Source organism: Myotis myotis, unplaced genomic scaffold, assembly GCF_014108235.1.
Source record: "Myotis myotis isolate mMyoMyo1 unplaced genomic scaffold, mMyoMyo1.p scaffold_m19_p_20, whole genome shotgun sequence".
Taxonomy (NCBI): domain Eukaryota; kingdom Metazoa; phylum Chordata; class Mammalia; order Chiroptera; family Vespertilionidae; genus Myotis; species Myotis myotis.
This window is the reverse complement of record NW_023416325.1, coordinates 7,997,421-8,011,927: the sequence shown is the minus strand read 5'-3', so window position 1 is coordinate 8,011,927 and position 14,507 is coordinate 7,997,421. Positions and strand designations below refer to the sequence as shown.

At 57.1% G+C, this 14,507-nt stretch overlaps 1 protein-coding gene across 5 annotated transcripts in view; it reads left to right on the top strand.

The window, feature by feature from the left end:
* The window catches only part of ST14 (ST14 transmembrane serine protease matriptase), a 36,258-nt gene extending 22,000 nt beyond the window's left edge, over positions 1-14,258 (top strand). For all 5 annotated transcript variants that reach the window (XM_036353676.1, XM_036353678.1, XM_036353677.1 and 2 more), the window contains 12 exons: positions 1,008-1,147; positions 1,432-1,529; positions 2,436-2,545; positions 2,705-2,835; positions 4,265-4,369; positions 4,671-4,781; positions 4,876-4,989; positions 5,293-5,415; positions 6,300-6,486; positions 12,176-12,450; positions 13,406-13,542; positions 13,614-14,258. In XM_036353676.1, coding sequence (XP_036209569.1) covers positions 1,008-1,147; positions 1,432-1,529; positions 2,436-2,545; positions 2,705-2,835; positions 4,265-4,369; positions 4,671-4,781; positions 4,876-4,989; positions 5,293-5,415; positions 6,300-6,486; positions 12,176-12,450; positions 13,406-13,542; positions 13,614-13,775 — 1,693 coding nt within the window. In that variant the 3' untranslated portion in view covers positions 13,776-14,258. The remainder of the gene's footprint in view (positions 1-1,007; positions 1,148-1,431; positions 1,530-2,435; positions 2,546-2,704; positions 2,836-4,264; positions 4,370-4,670; positions 4,782-4,875; positions 4,990-5,292; positions 5,416-6,299; positions 6,487-12,175; positions 12,451-13,405; positions 13,543-13,613) is intronic.
* Positions 14,259-14,507: the final 249 nt, after the last annotated feature.

Below are 14,507 nucleotides of genomic sequence, written 5' to 3'. Positions count from 1 at the left end.
ATCATTAGCATATTACGCTTTGATTGGTTGAACGGAGGACTGGACACTTAGCATATTAGGCTTTTATTATATAGGATATGGGGTTATACAGCACCTTTGGTTTTATCTGCTTTTAAAAAATGAAGTTTAAAATAAAATGAAGGGAAAATAAAAGAATAAATATAAATGAAGTATACAGGATAGGGCAAAAGTAGGTTTACAGTTGTTCGTATGGAAACTCTGTAATAATAAAAGTGTAATATGCTAATTAGGCCGGACGTCCTTCTGGGCAAAGCCGGGGCTGCCAGGGAAGCCCGGGTCCCAGATGCCAGAGGGAAGCCGGTGCCGGCAGCCAGGTGAAGGAAGGCCTATTCTTGCACGAATTTCGTGCACCGGGCCTCTAGTAATACAACAATTAATGAATAATACAAGAATAAAGCCTGCGTTTCACGTACTCACAATTTTAAACCTACATTTGCCCCACCCTTGATTGTGATGGACTTTCCGAATCAGTAATTCTGTCTCTGATCCTCGTTTTCCGGTGGGACAGATGTGGTGTAGCTGAGAGGCCACAGGACACAGTCCTTGGCCGTGTGGGCTCCGGAGCTTGATGCCCGGGCTTGAATTCAGCCCCGACACTGACTGACTGTGGAATCGTTAGTTCACCTCTCCATGCCTCAGTGTCCTAATCTGTAAAATGGGGCTTATCGTCTCTACTGTGCACAGTTGCTGTGAAGCTCCTGGAGTTAATGGCTGTAAGAGCACTGAGCATTCGTAGTTCATAGTGTTGCGACTCCTGTTATTGCAATTAGTTAACCTGTAGTTTAACGAATCCTCCAGTGTTAGGCAGTCAGTGTTTCTGAGGTTTTGCTATTTCAGACGGACCGTCTTATCATTAAATCCTTACTGAGGTCATGTGTGGGGCGGGCCTTTTGTGAAGGGGCCCAGGGTTAGGGGTGGGGTCCTTGGGCCCCCTCTGTGTGGCTTCTGTTTGCCCTCACTAACGCCCGCCTCTTTTGCCCCCACAGGCTGTGTGGCACCTACCCCCCCTCCTACAACCTGACCTTCATCTCCTCCCAGAATGTCCTGCTCGTCACGCTGATAACCAACACGGAGCGGCGACACCCTGGCTTTGAAGCCGTGTTCTTCCAGATGCCCAAGATGAGCGGTAAGGAGGGGAGGGGTGGGGGCAGGGGCAGGAGGGCCAGGGGCAGGGGTGGGCAGAGGGAGAAGGGGACAGCAGGTAGTGGTGGGCTGGCCAGGTCGGTGACAGAGGCTGGAAGCTTAAGCCATAGACCATTAGCCCTTCACCTGGGTCCGGAGCCCCGCCAACGCCGTCAGCCTCCCGGCACTGGCTGTGCCCAGCTGCCAGGCCTGCAGCCGAGAGCCCTGCCTCTCCGTCTGGCCCAGCCCGTGCTCAGTCCTCTTGCTCTTTCTCCTCTTCCCTCTCAGGCTGTGGAGGCTACTTACATGACACCCGCGGGACATTTAGCAGCCCCTACTACCCGGGCCACTACCCTCCCAACATCAACTGCACGTGGCAGATCGAGGTAGGAGCTGCGGGGGGAGGCGAAGGAGGGGTCAGGGAGATGGATGAGAGAGAGGCAGAGGGGATGAGCTCCTTGGCCACCCCGAGAGGCTGCAGGGGTGAGCTGCACGGGTGGCAGGGTCGTGCGTGGCAGGGTTGTGCGGGGCTGACCTGCTGCGAAGTCAGGCAGACCCAGACTCATGTCCCAGCTCCTCTGTGGCTGTCTGGGGGCCGTGGGCAGGGGCGGGGGCAGCTTGCTCTGGGTCATGTAAGAGGGCTGGTGGCTGTTCCCAGCCAGAGGGGCGGGGGGGACGACGAGGTCGGAGTGGGCATGTGCCGCTGAGCGCACTTGCTGAATGGCCCTGGGACAAGAGTCCCGCCCACAGGACTGCTTCTCACGCCCTCCCAATCCCAGACCCATCCCGTTTTCCTCCCTCGATAATGATGGGAGGACCTTCCAGCCCTTTATTTAAAAAAAAAAATGTTTTTATTGATTTCAGAAAGAGGAAGGGAGAGGGAGAGAGAAATAGTAACATAAATGATGAGAGAGAATCATTGATTGGTTGCTTCCTGCACACCCCACCCTAGGGATTGAGCCGCAACCTGGGCATGTGCCCTTGACTGGGAATCGAACCATAACCTCCTGGTTCATAGGTCAACACTCAACCACTGAGCCACACTGGCCGGGCCCAGCGTGCTTTAGCGCTATAACCGTGTCTCTTGCTCCTGAGTCTAGAGGTTCTTCCAAACACGGCCCCTGACCCCTCCTGCTCTGGGTGGCATGCTGCCCCCGTGGCCCGAGAGGAGAAGCAGCAGCCACGCCCCCTGCCCACCCCCTCCTCCCAGCCCCACGGCCGCCCGCTGACACCCTCGGGTTTGGGAAAGAGGGAATGAAGCCGCGGAGACCCAGCAGCGTGTCTTTCTGCAGGTGCCCCACAACCGAAACGTGAAGGTGTCCTTCAAAGTCTTCTACCTGTGGGAGCCCAATGTGCCCACGGGCACGTGCCCCAAGGACTATGTGGAGGTCAATGGGGAGAAGTGAGTGCTTGGGAGAGGGGGCGTCGCCTGGGGAGTGGGGGAGCAAGCCGGCAAGTGGGGGCACTGGCCGGGGAGTCAGGGAGCGGGCCTGGTGCCCATGTGGGGGGGGTGTCCCCATATCCTGGGGGGTCCTCTGCCTACAGTTGGGCTCCCCCCCAGGTTCTGCGGAGAGAAGTCCCAGTTTGTGGTCGCCAGCAAGAGCAGCAGGATCACGGTGCGCTTCCATTCGGACCAGTCCTACACCGACACGGGCTTCCTGGCCGAGTACCTGTCCTATGACTCCAGTGACCGTGAGTGGCTTCTTCGGGAGGAGGAACCTGGCTGGGGGGAAGGGCCCTCCGTGCTGCATCTTCTTAGCGTTGGGCCTTCCTCATCCTAAGACACCAGGCAGTGTGAGGCGCCTGTCCCTCTGGCAGCCTTCTGAGCGGATAAAGGCCACCTTACATGCATGTATTTTTTTTAATCTATTTTTTTTAAAGATAATTTTATTGATTTCAGAGAGGAAGGGACAGGGAGAGAGAGAGAGAGAGAGAGAGAGAGAGAGAGAGAGAACGTCATTGATTGGCTGCCTCCTGCGTGCCCCCTACTGGGGATCAAGCCAGCCACCCGGGCATGTGCCCTGACTGGGAATTGAACCATGACCTCCTGGTTCATAAGTCGACGCTCAGGTCGACGCTCAGGTCGACGCTCAACCACTGAGCCACGCCCGGCCGGGCCATGCATGTAAGAAAGACCCCCGTGAACATGGGCACATACCACGCCTTCTGGCCCCCGGTGTGGCCCCTCAGCCCGAGGACTCTGGGTGCCTTTGGACCACCTGTCCCTGTGTTTCAGTATCACTGATCATCGGTGCTTGTCTTGGTGGCCTTTTAGCACCTTTACGGTTAATAGCATAATTTTGAGACATTGGAAAGTTCTGGGCGTGAACACCACGCTGACTGCTCCTGGCTTTGACAGGTGCATGAGCTGTCCCTGAGGGACCAACAGTTTCTGTTGCCTTTAATCTCACTGTCTGTGGTGTGAGTAGCGGTTCTTCCACATACAACTGTTTGTTTTTTTGTGTGTTGGCCCTTCATCGGAGAATAACCTTTTGAAAGACATTTTGACTGTACACAGGAGTCCAAGGTTTTAATTTAAAATTCAACTGCATGGCTCTCCACCAAGTGAAACTGGCTGAGCAAACCCCTAGGATAAGTGACTAAGCTACCGATGCAGACAAAGTGACAGTGGTCTCCCCAAACCTCGCCGTCTGCGTGATGACATCAGGTGTCAGACACCTTCCCATTTCAGAAACACGGGAATGCGGGAAATGCCTTGATTAGGGAAATGCGGGACAGGACACCCACATTCCCGAGCTGCCCAGCTGCTGTTGCTCTGTGTCGCTCTGGGGCGCTGGCACTCGGGGGCCACGGAACACCCAGCCAGCCCCTCTCTGCTTTGCCCGGAGCTCCCGGGGTTGGGCCGAGGGCCATCGGGAGGGACCTGGGCCAGCCTTCCTGTTTCGGCTCTAAGGAATCCCCTTGCCACGCTTGGTGGACCAGAAGACCCCTGCCCTCTGGTGCCCGTGGCAGCCTGCTGCCCTCCGTTCAGGGTTGGACAGGCCAGTTTTCGTTAGTCCTCAGTGTGGCTGCGAGGTTGGCTCTGGGAGGGAGGTGAGGGGGGGAGCCAGCCGTGGAGGTGGGTGGAGGCCCAGACCTCAGGCCTGTCCTCTCCCCGCAGCGTGCCCGGGGAAGTTCATGTGCAACACGGGGCGCTGCATTGGAAACGAGCTGCGCTGCGATGGCTGGGCCGACTGCGCCGACCACAGCGACGAGCTCGACTGCAGTGAGTGGGGCCGTGGGCCCGGACATCCTCTCTTGCCCTTGCCGGGCCCTGGCGCCTGCCAGCTGGTCCCGGTGGCCTGAGGTGGCGGAAGGTGGGGGGAGGTTGTGCCCGTCCCCGAGTAGACATCTAGCCCTCCCTCGCTCGGCTGTGCGGAGCCTTGGCCCCGTGGAGCAGCTCCACAGGCGGTGAGCGGGGCACCCGGATGCTCTCCAGGGACCAGGTCCCCGGCAGCTTCCCGGGTGAGCTGGGGGCTCACATCCCGCTGAGCCTCCCCAGCTGACTGCCGCCCTCGCACCCCCAGAATGCAACGCCACCTACCAGTTCACCTGCAAGAACAAGTTCTGCAAGCCCCTCTTCTGGGTGTGCGACACCGTGAACGACTGCGGGGACAACAGCGACGAGCTGGAGTGCAGTGAGTGCCCGTGGGGGGCTGCCCGGGGGGACCCGGCTCCCTGCCGTCCACTCAGGGGGAACTTGGACCCCTGACAGTGCTTTCTGCTTCCCAGGTTGTCCAGATAAGAACTTCAAGTGTGGCAACGGGAAATGCATCCCCGAGAGCCAGCGATGTGATGGGAAGGACAACTGTGGGGACGGGTCCGATGAGGCCAAGTGCAGCGGCGGTAAGGCCTGGCCCTGCCCTCTGACCTTTAGGGGGTTCCCCCTGTTCCCGGGAAGCCGCCCAAGCACACTCACATGCAGTGCGTGCAGAGCTTAATAAACACAAACTGCCTTCTTGACAAAAGGGCGTCCACAGAGGGAGAACCTTCCAGAACGTGGAGGACCCTGGGCAGGGCTGGAAGGACAGTGGACGGTGGGGTGGCGGGTGGGCCGGGCCTGAGTGAGGGGCGCAGATGGCTGGATGGCAGGCTGCTGAGGAGGTCCCCAGTGGAACTGACTCTCCCCATGTCCTGCTCCCCACGCAGGGACTGTCGTCGCCTGCACCAAACACACCTACCGCTGCCACAACGGGCTCTGCTTGAGCAAGGCCAACCCCGAGTGTGACGGGAAGAAGGACTGTAGCGACGGCTCGGATGAGAAGAACTGCGGTGAGCGGGCCGCCCACGGGCACAGGGGGTCCACTGTGCGGGCACAGACAGAGGCGGAACCCGCCAGGGCCTCCCACTCCCATTTCTGCCCTGGCTGCTGCCCGGAGGAAAGGATGACCTTGCCGACTTGTTGACTGACACGAGGGCACTGCCCCAGGGGCGTGCTCTGGTCCGGGAGGCAAGGCCCAGGGCAGCCAGCAGCTCAGCTGTCCTGGTCCCGGCGGGGCTGCCAGGGAGAGAGCAGCCATGGGCTTCCCGAGAGACAGGGCCTGTGGCACCACGGAGTTCCCAGGCGCAGATGTGGGCATGGTCTGCACCACCTAGGTCAGTGTTGGCCTCTGCTTCTGGACCCGGCTTTCCTGTCCTGCCCGGGGGAGGGGGCACAGCTTCCCCAGCCCTCACCAGTGTTTGCCCGCACCCCACCCCATGCTTTAGTTTGCAGTCTCCTGTGTGTGTGCCAGAAGCCCTGGTCCAAGTTATATCTGAGCATAGCAGCTGTTCTCTGACTTCATGTCACCCGCCCGTGCTCCCCCTGAGCTGTGTCTTCAGCGTTTGCCAGGGAAATCAAGGCAAATGGCACCCCTGGTAATCTAAGCAAACCAGCAGGTGTCTGCAGACTCCCGAATGCATTTGTGCAGGGGGGGAGGATGGGGGCATGTGAGGGTATTGACCTTGGGAGCAGGGAAGGGGCCCCGTGGAAGTCAGTGGGTCCGAGGCTCAGAGTTCCTCGCTCGTAGGGTCTGTTATGCCACAATGGCACCAGCAGTGCTGTGCCCACTGCGAGGCGAGCGCCCCCCGCGGGCTCTCCCTGGGCCTGCGGCGGGGCCTGGAGCTGGCACCCACCCTAACTCCCTGCCCTTCCTTCGGGTCCCGGCCCCTCGCAGACTGCGGGCTGCGGGCCTTCAGCAGGCAGTCCCGGGTGGTCGGAGGCAAGGATGCAGAGGAAGGCGAGTGGCCCTGGCAGGTGAGCCTGCACGCGCTGGGCCAGGGCCACCTGTGCGGGGCCTCGCTCATCTCCCCCAGCTGGATGGTGTCCGCTGCACACTGCTTCGCTGATGACCGAGGATTCAAGTGAGCCACTGGGTGGGGGTGACGGGGCTCTGGGAGGCCCTCCCGTGGGTTCTGGGGCTGGAAGGCCTGTGTCTGAGTCATGAAGGTGGGCCGGCGCTGGGGCGGGGCCGGGCTGGAGGGCACAGACACCCAGGATGCGGTTACTCACAGCAATAATGAAAACAGGTGTCTCGTAGGGGCTCCCTCTCAGGCAAGCACCACCTAAGTCAGTGTTGGCGAACCTATGACACGCATGTCAGAGGTGACACGCGAACTCATTTTTTTGGTTGATTTTTCTTTGTTAAATGGCATTTAAATATGTAAAATAAATATCAAAAATATAAGTCTTTGTTTTACTATGGTTGCAAAGATCAAAAAATTTCTATATGTGCCCTAACTGGTTTGGCTCAGTGGATAGAGCGTCGGTCTGCGGACTAAAGGGTCCCAGGTTTGATTCCTGTCAAGGGCATATATCTTGGTTGCAGGCACATCCCCAGTAGGGAGTGCGCAGGAGGCAGCTAAATTGATGTTTCTCTCTCATCAGTGTTTCTAACTCTCTATCCCTCTCCCTTTCTCTCTGTAAAAAATCAATAAAATATATATTTTAAAAAAAAAATTTCTATATGTGACACAGCACCAGAGTTAAGTTAGGGTTTTTCAAAATGCTGACACACTGAGCTCAGAAGGTTCGCCATCACTGACCTAAGTGGTTTCCTAGCGACCCGGCCAGGCAGGTCTGCCCACGTGGCATTTTACAGAAACGTAGGTTCGGGAGGTAAGCACGTTTGCTCAGGGTTGCCCAGGTACCGAGTGGCAGAGCGAGACCCGGGCCCAGGTGTGTGGCCCCACAGCCTGCTGGGCCGTCGCTGCACTTAACGGGCTCCCCGGGACTTGCTCAGACCAGCCGAGCAGCGACAGGCAGGTGGCCACGGGCAGGTATTCACACTCCCAGGCCTCAGGCTTCTCGGTGGCACTGGGAGTTCGTATCCTTAGATGGTGAGGATTAAACATGAAGTGCTGGGCTCTGCGTCTGCGCACAGTAGGTGCTCGGCATGTTGTAACCGCAGGTCTGGGTCAGCCTCGATCCCAGCACCGGGACGGTCCCTAGGAAGGGTTGTGCTGGGGTCCCTAGGACGGGCTGGCCAGTGGCTTCAGGAGGGCGTCTAGGGGACAGCTTGCTCCTGGCGCTGCGGGCACAGGGCACAGACATTCCCACGCTTCAGGGGTTCCCACGCTCGGGGCCTTCCTGTGAGCTTGTGCTGCTCCGCCACAGGCTCCGAGAGGCGCCCGGGCTGCCAGGGAGAGGGCAGCCATGGGCTTCCCGAGGGACAGGGCCTGTGGCACCACGGAGTTCCCAGGCGCAGATGTGGGCATGGTCAGACGGCACGTGGGTGGAGGGAATGGAGTTGGCACTGCGGTCCCTGGGGCCTCGCTGGGCAGTGCAGCCTCGTGCACCTGACTGTCCTTCCTCTTCCCATTCTGTCACCTTCACTCCAACTCCACCGTGGGCAGAAGTGACTAGAATTCTGCCCGAGGTCTGGGGAGGGCGGCTGTGAGGCATCCGCTATGTGGGCAGGGGCGTCTGGTCTGGGTGTGACATGCGAGGGCGTTTGTCACCGGACCAGGAGACAGACCTGAGACAGAGGGAGAGCTGTGAGCAGAGGCAGGTGTGGAGAGCGCAGGGACCTGGAGCGCGGTCACTACGGACGCGTTTCTAGGTCTCAGATGCTCGCAGTCCTTCCCGAGAGGAGGTACCATGTTGTGGCTGAGGGCATAGGTTGCTGGTTTGGATCATCTGTGACTTGTTAGCTGTGTGGTCTTGGATGAGCAAGTTACTTAGCCTCTTTGTGCGTGAGTCCTCATCTGAGAATGGGCGGCCCCACCTGGAAGGGCTTTTCGGGAGAGAAAATGACATGACCTGTGGACCTAGAGGAGTTCTTGGCGAGCGGTCAGCTCCGTCCGACTGTTGACCTCCCCCAGGGTCCTCTCCCACACCAGGGCAGTCACCGGGACCTCGGTGCCACACCTCCCGGCTGGCTTCTGTTACTGGTAGGTGTGCACCTGAAACAGGTCAAGACGAGGTCGGCTCAGACAATAAAAACTGTCCTCAGCTGGGTACCATGTCTTTAGAGGGAAGACGCTGCGGCTGGAGTTGGGGTTGCTGGGTGAGTGGGCCTGGCTGGGGCAGGGGTGGAGAGTCTTGGGGCACAGGGCTCTGCAGCAGCACAGGGCTGACAGAGGGATGTCCGTGGCAGGTGATGGGATCCCAGGAAGATGGAGCCAGAAGGGACAGGGGACTCCCCTCCTCCCCCACCCTGTCCTATCCTTCCTGCCGCAGGCCCTGGCCTCCTCCGTATCCCGGGAGCTGCTCTGCCCTTTCCCACTCACACGGCCTCCGCCTCGGCGCCCCGGCCTAGGTGGTTGCAGCAGCCCTGCCTGATCGTGTCGCTTCCTCTGAGCACTTCCAGTCTGTACTCCCCAGTGCCAGAGCCGTCTTTCCAATGAGCTACCCTGATCCTGTCAACCCTTCCTTATATGCCAGCCGTGGCTTGCAGGGTGGCGTAGAAATTTCGCAGCGTGACCCACACGCCACACCGTCAGGACTCTTCAACCTCAGCCGCCTGTCCTGGCCTCACACTGTCCATATGTTCAATTTGGGGGGCGTCCTATACATTCCCTTTGCACTCTCTGCTTTTGTTTTTTTTTTAAGTATATTTTATTGATTTCAGAGAGGAAGGGAGAGGCAGAGATAGAAACATCAATGATGAGAGAGAATCATTGATCAGCTGCCTCCTGCACACCCCACACTGGGGACCAAGCCTGCAACCCAGGCATGTGCCCTGACCGGGAATTGAACTGTGACCTCCTTCCTGGTTCCTAGGTCGATGCTCAACCACTGAGCCACGCCGGGCCCTCTTTGCTCTCTCTCTGAATACGCTGCTTTCTCCCCACCTGTCGATCTGACCAAGTCCTATTAGGTCTCCAAGGCCTGGTCCATGACCCGCTCCCTGTCCCGCCTCCCGCCTCCACTCCACGCTCTCCTGTAGGGTCTGCCCCCCCCTCTGAGGGACACTTCGCACACTGTGTCGTGGCCGTTCTCCTGGGTCCCTCCCCACGTTCACTGTGAACTCAAAGACTCGGTCTAGTGCAATTCCTAGAACATCAGAGAAGCCCAGTAATTACTGAGTAAAGAAGTAGATGAATGGATGAGGACATGGTTGACTGTGAGGGTGTCGGGGGGAAGTTAGAAAGGGTGAGGCAGAATTAGCGGGGGATGTGGAATGCCAGTTGGTGAGGTGAGGCTGACTGGGTAGGTCTGGGGACTCAGGTTAGGTTGTCGAGTATGACAAAGAGGTCCTTAGGGAGCTGTTATCTGGCAGCAACAGACTAGAGTGAAACCAGAGGCCAAAAGGTCTGTGTGGAGGCTGGCACTTCGGTCTGGGTGTGAGACTCCGTAGGGAAGGGCGGCAAGAATGGAGGGTGGAGGTGGGGTGGGTGCTGAGTCAGCAGAGGGCTGCCGGACCTGGCTCTGGGCAGGGCTCTGGGAAGGGACAGGGTGACAGGCGCCCAAGGGTGAGTCTGCAAGGCTGGGTTGAGTAGCCTCCTGACTTCCTGAGAGGTTTGAGATCATATGCGTTTTCTGTTTTAAAGACCTATTTTCCCAGTTTTTTATTTTGAAAAAAAAAAAAATTCAAACCTACAACCAAGTTGCGAGTATCATGAAAGAATAAAAAGTACAGTGGACTCCCTCATATCCTTCATCTATTTCACTAATTGTTGAATTTTACCACATTTGTTTTAGTTTTATATCTTCATGCATGCCCGTGCACACACATACTTTGTTTTAAACTTCACAGAATATTTTATTTTCTATTTTTTTATTGATTTCAGAGGGGAAGGGAGAGGGAGAGAGAGATATAGAAACGTCAATGATGAGAGAGAATCATTGACTGGCTGCCTTCGGCACGCCCCACACTGGGGGAATCGAACCTGAAACCCAGCCATGTGCCCTGACTGGGAATCGAACCGTGACCTCCTGGTTCATAGGTCGCTGCTCAACCACTGAGCCACGCCGGCCAGGCCTCATTGGTTTTCTTTAGTCTCTTTTAAATCTGAAACAGCTCCCCCCAGCCTTTAATTTTTGGTCTGTGTTGGCATTGCATTTTTTAAAAGTCCCGCCCAGTTATTTTATAGGCTGTCTCTCAATTTGGATTTTTCTGATTGTTGTTTCTCGATTAGAGTTCGGTTACACGTTTTTGTAGGAAATACTGCCTCGGTGATATTGTGTCCTCAGGAAGCAGGTGGTATCCGACTGGGAGGAAAGTTGGATTACGTGGTGTCCCTGGGTTTCCCCACCCAGAGGTACTTCCCCCCGGGGCTGTGAATAAGTAATCTTGGATGACACTTTGAGTCAGTGTGAATATCGTGTTCCCCAACAATCTTTTATCCAGTGGTTGTAGCATTCCTCAGTGATTGGTTTTAAAATATATATATTATTGATTTCAGAGAGGAAGGGAGAGGGAGAGAGAGAGATAGAAACATCAATGATGAGAGAGAAACATTGATCGGCTGCCTCCTGCACGCCCCACACTGGGGATTGAGCCCGCAACCCGGGCATGTACCCTCACTGGGAGTTGAACCGTTGACCTTCTGGTTCATAGGTCGATGCTCAACCACTGAACCATGCTAACTGGGCTCCTCAATGATTCTTGCATGTGTTGGTTACTGCTGTGGTGGGTGCAAAATGCGATTTATCATCCACCCTTTCTTCTGTATTTATTAGCTGTTTTTTCTGTAAAGAATACCTTTCCTCCTCCTCATTAATTTTTTGGAATGATTTTTTAGACTCGGGATGAACTCATGGGTTTCCGTTCCCCCTTCTCTGTTATTCAGCGTGTGCAGTAACGAAGCCTGTTGTATATGTGCGTGTTCAGTGGATCCTGAGTTTGGCCTGTGAGCGCCTTGCCCTGCTGGCTCCTCACTGTTTCAGAACCCACTCACTTCCGTTACATACATGGTCTAGGCTGGCTTTTTTGTTTCCTTGCTCCAGACCTGGAAACAGCCATTTCTCCAAGGAGCCTTGGTTCCTTTGAATGGAGGAGGATATTTAGAAACCAAGTTCTGGCTGGTATTGGGGATGGTACTGCTTTTAGGGCGCGTTTGTGGAAAAATCAGGCGTGTGTACTGCTACCCTGTGTGTCAGCAGCACAGGGGTCTTCCTCTGCCCCCTCCTGATTTGTGGCCCCCTTTTCCCGCGTCAGAATTTGGCCCCCAACATCAGTGTCTTGTCCTTATGTGTTCAGCCCTCTAGTAAACACGAGACACTTCCAGAATTGCTACCGCGATCCTGCTACCGGCAGCAAACCCGATAGGTCAAGTTCAAGGCATTTTTTTCAATTCTGTTGGTACCTAGAGTAGACGCCACTGTGTTAGAAAAGCATTTGGATTGAGTTCTGTGTTATTCCTTCTGTGAAAGATGAGATTAGTAAGATATAATAAGGTATTTTTTTTTTTTGGTAAACAGATAAAAATGAATTAAAAGAGGGAATGGGGGTTGAGTGAGGTGGTCGGAGGCACCTAGAAGTTTCCAGTTGAGGGCGGCGGCCAAGCAGGAGCCACACTCCCCTCACAGTGAGCGGCAGGTGAGTGGCAGGTGAGCGGCAGGTGAGCGGCAGGTGGCTCACGGGGTGCTGTCTGGCTCCCTCTGCAGGTACTCCGACCACACCATGTGGAAGGCCTACCTGGGCCTACATGACCAGAGCAAGCGCAGCGCCTCGGGGGTGCAGGAGCGCGGCCTGAAGCGCATCATCAGCCACCCTTCCTTCAACGACTTCACCTTCGACTACGACATCGCGCTGCTGGAGCTGGAGCGGCCGGTCGAGTACAGCAACACCGTGCGGCCCATCTGCCTGCCCGACACCTCGCACGACTTCCCCACGGGCAAGGCCATCTGGGTCACCGGCTGGGGCCACACCTACGAGGGAGGTGAGCTGGCCTGCCCCGCCTCCCTCCCCTGGTAGGACCAGGCTGTCCAGAGTGAGGAGGGTGTTGGGGGGGGCGGCTGGGAGGCCGGGCTTTGGATGGACATCCTGGTCGCATGACTTGGGCGAGTTGCTTAAACCTCTGAGCCTGTTTATTCGCCTGTAAAATGAAGATAAAGGGTATCAGGGAACATAAGAGCACTGAGTGGAAACAGTGTGACTTAGGGGCCTGTGGAGCGGTGCCTGTATCGGGGACCAGGTGGGAGACCAGCCTCCTCTCTCCTTCTGCCTCCACGAGGGCCCTTATAAATGTTGTATTGAAGCACTCGGTTCTGATCTGCTATACTACACTGCTGGAACCTGTAGACTATGGAGAGGAAAGAAAAATAACCTGGCTTAAGGCATTTTATGGTGCTTTCTTCCTCCTTTTTTTTTTTTTTTTTTAAATCCTCACCTGAGGATATGTTCCCCATTGATTTCTAGAGAGAGTGGAAAGGAGGGGAGAGGAGGAGGAGGAGAGAGAGAGAGAGAGAGAGAGAAACATCAAAGTGAAAGAGACACATCGATTGGTTGCCTCCCGCATGTGCCCCTACCTGGGGAACCTGCAAACAAGGTACATGCCCTTGACTGGGAATCGAACCCGCGACCCCTCGGTCCAAGGGCCAGCGCTCTGACCACTGAGCAAACTGCCAGGGCCGCTTTCTGTTCCTTATTCTCACAGCTGTTCCGTGGTGTATAGGGGGTCTTTTTGGGCCTGCCACCTAATGGCTTACGTGGCTGCACAATCTCCCACGGCAGATGCGTCATCAGTTACTTAGCCGTTTGTCCGCCTCAGGCTTGGGTTGTGTCCAGAATGTTGTTAGTCCAGTTACTGCTGTGGGAGGGTGCCTTCCCCATGTGGCGTGGCCCCAGGAGCCCGCCTGCCCCCCCCAGCTCAGCCCGCCCTGCCCTCTCGCCAGGCACCGTCGTGTTGATCCTGCAGAAGGGCGAGATCCGCATCATCAACCAGACGACCTGCGAGAAGCTGTTGCCACAGCAGATCACCCCGCGCATGATGTGCGTGGGCTACCTGAGCGGGGGCGTGGATGCCTGCCAGGTGGGTGCTGGGCGCCGGGCGGGGTGGGCCTGGGAAGGTGGGCAGGACACTCAGGACTTGTCTCTCCTCAGGGCGATTCCGGGGGCCCCCTGTCCAGCGTGGAGGCTGATGGGCGGATCTTCCAGGCCGGCGTGGTGAGCTGGGGCGAAGGCTGCGCTCAGAGGGACAAGCCTGGCGTGTACACCAGGCTCCCGATTTTTCGGGACTGGATCAAAGAGCAGACTGGGGTGTAGAGGCAGGGGCCATCCACTGGTCACCCCAACGTGCACCCCTGCGGGCTGAGCACCGGATTGCTACCTGCACCCCTGCCTCAGGCCCCCCACAGACTGAGCTGAATCCCCAGGACTCTGGAGATGGAGGACCAGCCAGCAGAGGCTCTCACCTCCCTCAATCTCCAAAGTGGGGCTGGGAGGTGGGGAGAGGAGGATGCCGGCGCTGACCTGGAGCGGAGGCCTGAGACTGCAGCCGGTCCCTCCAGCCCGAGGCAGCCGGGCCCGTCCCTGGTCATCGGCTTCCTCGCCTCTGATCCAGGCCCAGCCGCGATGCTGCCCCGGAGTGGGGCTGGGCGCTGTGGCTCCTGGGGACGCTCTTCAGGAAGCCGGGCCCGGAGGACCCTGGACGATAGACAGGTCTACAACGCGAACTGTTCTACCAGCTCCCAGCTGGGGTTCAGAGTGTGTTTGTGTGTTTGAGTAAAATACTTTATTTCTTTTTAAGTATTTGTGTTCTTACTGTAGTGCTGACCCCAAAGCAGGAGCGTGAATGTGTATCTCCTGCTGCTACGCGGAGGGATTGCCTGGAAGACGGCTCAAGCCTCTTCCATAGGACAGGCATTGGCCTCGACGGCAGGGAGGGAAGATGCCCACAGGTTTGTGCCCTGGTCTTCCCTCCGCGTCTGTGCGGGGGCACAGGCTCCTGCGACCCAGCTGGCAGCCCGGGATCAGCCTGGCTCTCCTCAGAGGTGC